Genomic DNA, 10,140 nt, shown 5'->3' with positions numbered 1-10,140 from the left:
ACCATACAGGTTGTAAAAAGGATATATGGTTCAGTAGATTAATTAAACCGATATAAAATTGTTTTATAGAAAGAAAGATAAATAAAAAATAGTAAGATGAGAGTAAAATGGATGAGGTTACGGGTAAGAGGAGAAAATTGGGGAGGGGCAGTTTGATTTGCTATTCATTTTTTTTTTATTTCTGAAATTGAAAATGAAATACACTTTGACCACGTGATGAACGAGGAATATTACTAATTTCAAACCGGCACGCATGTAAAATTACCCCTTCAAAACAAAAGCTAAAAGTTAAAGAGCTTAGTATTTTACTGTATAGATTGAACAGTAAATTACAATTTTGTTTTTAATAGAAAAAATTAGTTCGCTTTGTTTTTGTACGGTAAAATCTTTTTCATAAAACTCATTAGTTATTATAAAAATAACAAGGCTAAATTGATTTTTTGTATTTTTATTATACAGGCAATAAGAAACATTAAACACTGGTTAAGGGGTTTTTTAATCTTTGATTTAATTTCCAAGCAATTGAATTATAGCATCGCCCTCGGAATGTAAAACCCCTTGCCTTTGATTGAGGGTTTTTTAAAAAAAAAATATAGATAATTATTTAGTAGCTATTAGGCGTTATTTGAGACAATAAGGTGATTTCATAAATAAAAAGAAAAAGAAAAAGAAAAAACAGGTCTCTAAGAATACAAGTTCAAACGGTGTATGTGATAACATCCAATGATCAAAACCTTGCTCACAATACAATGATTAAGGTGCCTGAGCATCCCATCCATATACAGGTGATGTATATGGCCTTCTTGTCCCCCCCTCCTATCTTGCTCATTTTTTGTGTTGGCATTGAAAAAAACTCAAATCAATCCGCGAGGTTTGTTATCTTTAAAATTTTATTTATTTAGATTAATTTAAATCAAATCAATCCACGAGGTTTGTTATCTTTAAAATTTTATTTTTAATATTTTTATTAAAATTTTATTTATTTAGATTAATTTATTAAATTAAGATTTTTTTTTAATTTTATCCATATTTTTCTTATTATAATTTTGTTTATTTATAATAATTTAAGAAGTTATGGATTTTTCATATATTAGATTTGGTTTATATTCTTTTAATTATAATTTATTTTTATTTTACATGGTTTTTGGAATTGTTTTTTTCTTTTCATTTTCATCCTTTTTAAAAAAATTTCCCTATTAATTTTTTTCCTTGAAGTATTTTTTATTATTATTTCACCCTTCAATACTTAACTAGTTAGGTATTTGACTTTTTAGTTGAGTTTAAAAGTTGAATTTAATAGGTTATAAATTTAAAAAATTATTTTCAATTTATGAAGTCGACATAATTTTTTTTTCTTTTTATTTTTCAAGCTTTTTTCCCATCCTTTGACATCTTGTCTATTATTGTCTTGATTTTTTATTGGATGTTGTTATTTTTTTTAAAAATATGTATTGTCTTTAATTTTGTTTTTCTAATTTTTGTTGAATTTAGTTTTTACAAAAAAAAATTATTTTTGAATTAAATTAAATTAATTATTATGAAGTGAAATAGACAAGCACAAAATCAAAATCCGGGCTAAAATCCAAAATTCGTGCTTCTAATTAATTATATGGACAACTACCACTCATTTTCTTTATTTTTGTAATTTTCATCAAGTTACTACTGTACTAGGCAATTTAAATAACAATTATCACGCAACGGTTAACTTACATATATTCAAACTAATGCTTTATATAATTACATGATTGCATAAAACATATCATCTCAGATTACTTGTTTTTTTATACCAAGTAAAGATATTGTAGAATAATGTTTTAAGTTTTTTTTTCATAAAGGTTTGATTTTAAACGCGCGCAGGTGTCCAAATCGCCAGCCTAAGAAAAAAATCTATTAATTTCATTGGACCGAAGCCCAGGGAATATGACTTTACGACCCAATCCACGGTCCAGTTTCGGAGTTGAACAACCAGGCCCACTTTCACCCCCCACCCTTTTTTTTTTCCGTCCTCAGACCCCCGTTCTTCTTTTCACCTGAAAAAAACTCGCAGAAGGTTTTGGCCGCTCTCCCAGCTCGATCGGTGCAGCCGTCAGCAAGTCTCTTTCTTTCGAAGAAATTTCTGATATTATTAAAAATAAGTTGACGATGAGCGGAAATAAAGAAGAGAGTGAGGTTGAAGTGAAGAGCGTGTTCATAGGAGCAGGATGCAACAGAGTAGTGAATAACGTTTCTTGGGGCGCCTCTGATTTGGTTTCCTTCGGTGCCCAGAATGCTGTCGCTATTTTCTGTTCCAAGGTATCTTTCTTCCTCATATTCTCTAACTATCAGACTGTAACCTTGTTGTAGTGGCATTCTTAACAAACCTGGCTTTTTTTTTCTCTGGGATAGACTGCTCAGATTCTGACCACACTTCCTGGTCACAAGGCCTCTGTCAACTGCACTCACTGGATTCCAAGCACAAAGTTTGCTTTCAAAGGTTCGTTCTTTTTATGTGTTCACGGGCTGTTCTTAGTTGCTTACTGCACAAAGCTTTATGTATGACTAGTGTTCTATTTGGATTCCGAGAGATGTTTAAAAAGTCAAGAAGTCTGAAAATTCTGCTTTCTGTTAACTATTTTGTTTTGCTAATTCAATACAAAGATTTTTGGAATTCTTACTTCACAGGCCAGTTAAGATTACTCTTTTGTAAAATCCTAATGAAATTTGTTGTTTTCGTTGGCAGCAAAACAATTAGACCGTCATTACCTGCTTTCTGGAGACACTGATGGTGTTATTATGCTATGGGAGTTAACTCTTGCAGACAAAAAGGTAATCTGTTTCTTCTCTTCTTCTTATGTTTTGGTGCTGATGATTTAATCCAAAATCGGTTTCATTTCATGGGAATTGGATTAAGTTTTTTCCGTTATTTTATTGCTTACCTATATAACTTGTTGAATCATGAACGTCTGGAATCATAATCAATAGCTATGATGTCTTGTTTTAGGTAATTGTTACTTTGTGTAGTGTTTAAATAACTCTGGGCATCTCTTACTTTTAGAAAGCAATTCAGTAACTTATATTCTATAATTTTCTTTCTTCATCATTGCTTTTCTTTTGTTTTCAGTGGAGGCAAGTGTTGCAGTTGCCACAATCACACAAGAAGGGGGTTACATGCATAACTGGAATTATGGTTTCTGAAACAGATGCAATTTTTGCATCGACTTCTTCTGATGGTACAGTTTATGTGTGGGAACTGGTCCTACCTTCTACTGCTGGAGGTAAGCAAGTAAAATTTTTTTGACTGTTTCATTTTCATTGCTATTGAAATTTAAGGCCAAACAATGTTTAGTTTGCTTGTTGTTGACATCGTTATAAATAAGACACAAGCTTGCTATGGAGACGACATATGATGGAGATTGTTTTGTCAATTAGAACTTTCTTAGTTGACCGATGCGTGTTTTCCATGTATATTATACCGTGTTGAACTATCTATACAAACTTCCAGTTGCCTTATTACTCTTAAAAATTTTGTGTGAACATTGCATAGAAATGGCTATTGCAATCAAGCTACAGAGTTTGGTTGCAGTTTGACATCTTAAATGTTGATTGAATTCAATAACCCCAATCTATATTATGTGCAGATCATGGCTTCTCTACAATAGTTATCCTAACTTAGCCTGTTTGTTGTCATCATTGACGAGACATTGAACTAATTGCTCTTGATGATGATTAAAGCTTCATTTGCTTGTTTTAGGTGAATGTAAATTGTCATGTCTGGAGACCCTATTTGTTGGTTCAAAGCCTATGGTGGCTCTTTCATTGGCAGAATTGCCTGGAAATTCTGGGCATATGGTCCTTGCTATGGGGGGATTGGATAACAAAATTCATCTTTACTGTGGGGAGAGGACAGGAAAGGTATCCAACTCTGAATCTAAGCCTGCCTATTTTCCAGCACAAAATATTTTCTGTGCATCTCAAACATGCTGGTTTTCTTTTCTTATGTATCCAGTTTGTCCATGCTTGCGATTTGAAAGCACATACAGATTGGATCAGGAGTTTGGACTTCTCATTGCCCATATGTAATAACGAAGCAAACAGCATTCTGCTTGTAAGTTCGTCTCAGGACAAAGGCATCCGCATATGGAAGATGACCCTTAGGGGTTCACTGACCAACAACCAGGGTACATATAGGAAAGAGGAAATAAGCCTGGCATCTTATATTGAGGGTCCTGTACTTGTTGCTGGCTCTTCCTCCTATCAGATATCTTTAGAGTCTCTCTTAATTGGACATGAAGATTGGGTGTATTCAGTGGAGTGGCAGCCCCCTTCAATTACATCTGTAGAAGAAACTACCTACCATCAGCCACAAAGCATTCTGTCTGCTTCAATGGACAAGACAATGATGATCTGGCAACCTGAAAGGAAAACTGGTATCTGGATGAATGTGGTCACTGTTGGGGAGTTAAGTCATTCTGCTCTAGGATTTTATGGGGGGCACTGGAGCCCAGATGGAAATGCAATTCTAGCACATGGATATGGTGGGGCTTTCCATCTATGGAAAAATGTTGGTGTTGATGTGGATCATTGGCAACCACAGAAAGTTCCATCTGGGCACTTTGCTGCAGTGACAGATATTGCATGGGCGAGGTCTGGAGAATACATGGTATCAGTTAGTCTTGACCAGGTATTGTTTTGTTCATGATTTAGGAACTGTTTCATGACATATTTTTCCTTATTGCGAGTCTGCAAAGTTCTTTCCAGTTAATTTTAACAGGCTAAAACGATATTAAATATACAAAATGGAAAGTTAATCCAGTAACATGCAGCGAGCCATTTGATGGACCAATAGAATCTTGAAACTTGACATGAATAAGAAAAGTCTCTCAAACAAAGAGATATAACAATAATCCAATATCAGAGTGCTTCATAAATATGTTTTATCTCATGTCTTCTTACTGTTGTTTAAGTAGACACTAGATAGTTTGGGTAACCATATGAATAGTGCTTCTACATATGAATGGGGCTGTGTGGATTACAAAAGTTGGGGCATACAGGGCAACAAGAACATCTCTTTGACTTGTCCAAAAAAAAAAAACACTGTAAGCAAAAGCATCAGAAAAGAAAATTCATACCCTCTTCGGTTTTATCTTGTCAGCAAGTTCCCTGTGAATTTAAGGAAGAGAAATTACTTAGCCTTTTAAAGTTTTCTTTTTAGGAAAAAAAAGAAAAGAAAAGTAAAGCAAAAGAATAGTTATGGGAAGAGCTTGAAGTAGCAACCTTGAAGACATTCATGATAAAAGTTGAATTATTGAATTTTTGTAAGTGTTATTCTCGTATTATTGCATAGTAAAACTGGTTGTTTACCCCTAATAAAAATTATTTCATGATTTTGCATGCATACATCTGAGTTTTACATGTTACTTCAGTCACTTCTGACAAATAGTCTTCATTTCAGACAACTCGTATTTTTGCTCCATGGCAAAACAGTGCTTCTCTCACAGATGAGGAATCCTGGCATGAAATTGCTCGCCCTCAGATTCATGGCCATGACATCAATTGTGTGGCCATCATCCAAGGAAAGGGGAACCATCGTTTTGTTGGTGGAGCTGATGAGAAAGTTGCTAGAGTGTTTGAAGCTCCTTTATCATTTTTGAAGACACTGAATCTTGCCACCTGTCAAAAGTCTAGTTTTCCTGAAAACCTTCAAGTTGATGTTCAGATTTTGGGTGCAAATATGTCTGCTCTTGGCCTGTCTCAGAAGCCTATTTATGTTAACAGTGAGTGCTCCCCCCCTCTCTATATATGTATGTCAGTGTGTAGTACATAAAATCTCTGAATGTACTTATCTTGCAGTTTAATAATATCTGTAACAATTCGAAAGTCTTGGACATGGTTTGCTTCTTGTAGATGAATTAAATATGTCAAATACTTGATGGTTGATGCATTCTTAGATTATGGAACTGACAGTTTTAAGCATTCTGAGAGGGAAAAGTTTTTACTTTTCTTCATATGACATCGTAAATTGCTACAGCATATCTAGTGCAATGAAAGTTTGCATGGTACATAGTTACTATAAGTGAAAAAGGCACTGTATTAGCCTCTTTAGCCATTCTTGCAATTGTATTCTTATGCCAGTTAGCCTTTTGTTTTATGTGGACTGGGTTGATGCATCCCTACCCTGCTCCCACTCTTGAGCTCCACCCTCCAGATCTATAGATACACATATTCCAGCACATTGTGTCTGCAAGTGTGCATGCATGCCTGTGCTTGTATTTGCCTAACAAATAAGACTAGAAGCTGTTACCGGGTATGAAAGTAAAAAAGTCTTGGTTTTGAAATAGAAGGGGTGAAACTGTTGGGTAACAATTTAATACAAAAAAACTGAAAGGGAGGACTGGTATCAAATTCTTCATCTGGACCATGCTTTGTTGGGGCCATGATTAGATAATGGCTCTTTATTGTCAGTAATAAAAACAAAAAAAATTAATGACAAGCCATTTTTTGTTATAGATATCTATCTCTTAAACTGAGGATGGTTTCGCACTACTTTTTCATAAGAGAAGACCAAGATTTCATGCAACTAGCAGCAAGTGCAAGTTTCTAACTAAAAGTATTTTAACTGATGTTTTTGTTTTGCAGCTGCGCAGGAAATCCCAGAAAGGAATGGGAATGATGGTCTCGATACCCTTGAAAGCATTCCTGATGCAGTTCCAGTTGTGTTCACTGAACCTCCCATTGAAGATCAGCTGGCATACCACACATTATGGCCAGAGTCGCACAAACTTTATGGTCATGGAAATGAGCTTTTTTCCCTAAGTTGTGATCACGAGGGGAAGCTTGTCGCTTCCTCGTGTAAGGTATATGCTTATAATACCAAATGTTACTTTTGTCTTAAACTCTAGTGTGAACTTCAACAAAAATACCCTTAGGCATGGGAAAGGAGAAATTTTTTTGCTTATAGATTTCCTTCTTGCAACCAGTATCCTACTTAATTTCCAAATAAAGATGGAGAAAAAATTACAAGACTCCTATTCCAGTCATGTTCCTTCCGATTTTTCTGTGTTTAGTTTGATTCAGCATTATTAGCTGCAAAAGTACTTACCCTTGGGTGGATGGCAATTGCTCGAGTGCTTTACTTCAGTCATGAACGTTCATGCTGGGAGAGACATTTCTGGGAAACATGGTCGATAATTGCTCTGGTGCAAAGTATGTATTGTAACTGGAGAAGATATTATATCATTCAAGGGAATACTTGTTCTTTAGAAGTGATTGCATCCAATAAACATGCTGGAATATTATGTCCATTGGCTTCCCTAGTAACATTTATATGAAACTAATTTGGTCTCATTTTCACTGCTATTGGGAACAGTAGTGTTTCATCAACATAACTTATTTGGGAACTCAAAGAAGTGTGAAGGAAGAAAATCTTTTTAGTTAAAGTTGAAGTTGAAGTTGAAGTTGAAGTTGAAGTGGACCAGTAATGAACCAGGAGGGCAGCTCATTCGAATACATCAAAAAGTTAATTTGAACTGGAGAATATAATATAAACTCAAACTAGTATGAGTGGCTCTCTTGCAACAACTTGTATAAATGAGGAGTGGCATTCTTTCCGCTACATGTATGGATTTTTAGGCAAGTGCAAATGATTGTTCTAAAATTGCCCCTGCAAACACACAGGATGGTTTGGGAGTTGTAAATTTTTAATTATATATTTTATGTTTTGCAGGCCCAGTCTGCCATGGTAGCAGAAATATGGCTGTGGCAAGTGGGCTCCTGGAAGGCAGTTGGTCGTTTGCAGGCACATAGCTTAACAGTGACACAAATGGAATTCTCTCGTGATGACAGTATGCTTTTGGCTGTGTCAAGAGATAGGCAGTTCTCCGTTTTCACAATCCAAAGAACAGGTACCCCTTATCATGAATTTATATGCTACTCTTCAGTGTCATCATCCTTGTACTTGTGGATTAATTTAAGGCTAAAGCATGTGCTATATGGAAATGGTCAGAAGAGAGATTTGCTCGAAAGTGCATAGCAAGAGTAAAATAATTTTTATGTTTTTCTTTTCTTTTCTTTTGAAGATCTGGATGAAGGCTGACAACATCAGAATTTTAGACTTGTCTAGAATGTCATACTTCATTGCAGTTGGTTCCGTGGATCATTGCTTTTCTGTTGTCGGCATATGACCCAGTACTTATACCACTGCATCTTCTGGGGCATTTGATTGCATTTTCCATGTTTGTTTCTTTCATCCAAAATGAGATGTTAACAAGTCAGTGCACTTTATTTCATTTTCCTCTCTCAGCAATAAATTGGACTCAAAACTATTTTCTGGGGATGAAAGTACACGGTTCTTCAGAAACATGATGGGATTAATTTTATGTGTAAACTTGCCCAATAGTGTCTGCCTTTATAATTCAAGACTCCATGAAACTTCATAGCATGCTCTGATCGAATCTTTTATTCGTGATATTTGTATAGACACGGATGAAGTTAGTTATCAGCTTGTAGCAAGACAGGAGGCACACAAGAGAATTATATGGTCTTGTTCCTGGAACCCGTTTGGTCACCAATTTGCAACTGGTTCCAGGGACAAGACAGTGAAGATCTGGGCCGTGGAGCAGGAATCATCAGTTAAACAGATGATAACTTTCCCACAGTTCAGCAGCAGTGTCACTGCCCTGTCATGGGTCGGTATTGATCGTCAAAGTAATCATGGGCTTCTCGCAGTTGGAATGGAAAATGGACTCATTGAATTGTGGAATCTTACCATCAATAAGAGTGCAGCTGCCAATCTTGCAGTCCGGTTCGATACTTCATTGTGCCATGTGTCTTCAGTGAATCGACTGTCATGGAGAAACCCTGAAAAGAGTGAAGAATGCAGGCGCATGCAACTGGCTTCTTGTGGAGCTGACCAATGTGTGAGAGTGTTTGATGTGATTGCTAAGTAAACAAGTTTTTTCTTTTTTTCTGAATCTTTTAACAATTTTTTATGTATCAATTAATGACACGTTCTAATTTCCGAGGTTCTCTGATTTATGTTTTTCCTTTTCGTGTCCCGTGTCAGCTTGACAAAGATCACATGAAACCGATCCATTTCTTTTTCCTGAATTTTCTATATTACATACCATGCAGAGGCTAATTCTAGGTTTTGTAATTCCAGGGTGTTTTATCCACCTTTTATTAATCAGTGATTACAAGTGCTAAATCTCTGTGGTCCCTTTGATAGGCAGCATGCTATTACTGCCATGCATTTTCGAAACTCCATATTTCATAAACCAGCCATTGATTGTGGCAAAGAGGTGGAAGCCGTCTCCTTATATACATACATACATATATATATATAAAAAAAAAACCAAGGATATCTCTCAAGTCACTTCGCATTCAAGGATGGCATGAGAATTGTAGGCGCAGTCATTATTTTCTTTGCTTTCTCAGCAAGCACGCCTGGGCACCAGGTCAATTTTTGAGCATTGAATGTTAGATTGTCAAAGATCCCAATCTATTGCTCTAAGCCACCCAAACCCTTTAAAGAGATGCTTAGCCACTATAAATAATTTCTCTGAAATGCTACTGCCAGCGCTTCTTCTTCTTCTTCTTTTCTGGCGAAACAGAGGCTCAAATCTAAGAACATTGCGACACAGGACATAGATAACTTGTTAAACTAGAAGCTCATTGCCATTAGCGTTATTTGCGCAATTACAAATTACAAAAAAATAAAAATATAAGCCATTGTAATATATACAGCGATCCATCTCGGGTCATCATACAGAATATTTTTTTACATTAAAAAAATAAAAATAACCCCTATTAATCTATTGTAGAGTATAATGGATTCACAGTCTAAACATACATACACATCCTAATATCATTAAAGCAGATGATATACTTTCTCTTTTGAGCTGCCCCCCTAATTGTAAATGATTAAATATTTCGCTTTGTTAGGAATGATGGCTCGAGAAGACGGGCAAAAAGGGTCCTCGGTTGGCACCTGAGAAGAAAGGGATTATCCTTCCTAACATTCCACACTTTAATTTACTATATATAATTGATCAATGCTAATCAAACAAAAACTTAAATTAACGGATCAACATTCATCCTTCCTCATTTCCACACTCCCACTTCATCTTATTCATCCTCTCCTCTCTCTTTTTTTTTAACAAATAG

General features: G+C 35.4%; 1 protein-coding gene across 1 annotated transcript; it reads left to right on the top strand.

Moving 5' to 3' along the window:
• Positions 1-2,017: 2,017 nt before the first annotated feature.
• Positions 2,018-9,084, top strand: ELP2 (elongator protein 2). The gene is made up of 10 exons (XM_011040442.1): positions 2,018-2,292; positions 2,386-2,473; positions 2,720-2,805; positions 3,101-3,254; positions 3,731-3,891; positions 3,986-4,660; positions 5,432-5,753; positions 6,616-6,833; positions 7,703-7,880; positions 8,455-9,084. The coding sequence occupies exons 1-10, from the start codon at positions 2,143-2,145 to the stop codon at positions 8,922-8,924; spliced, it is 2,502 nt and encodes an 833-aa protein (XP_011038744.1). The 5' UTR covers positions 2,018-2,142; the 3' UTR covers positions 8,925-9,084.
• Positions 9,085-10,140: the final 1,056 nt, after the last annotated feature.

Source organism: Populus euphratica, unplaced genomic scaffold, assembly GCF_000495115.2.
Source record: "Populus euphratica unplaced genomic scaffold, PopEup_1.0 scaffold123.1, whole genome shotgun sequence".
In the NCBI taxonomy this organism is placed as follows: domain Eukaryota; kingdom Viridiplantae; phylum Streptophyta; class Magnoliopsida; order Malpighiales; family Salicaceae; genus Populus; species Populus euphratica.
The sequence above is the reverse complement of the archived record's forward strand: the minus strand, read 5'-3'. Positions and strand labels throughout refer to the sequence as shown.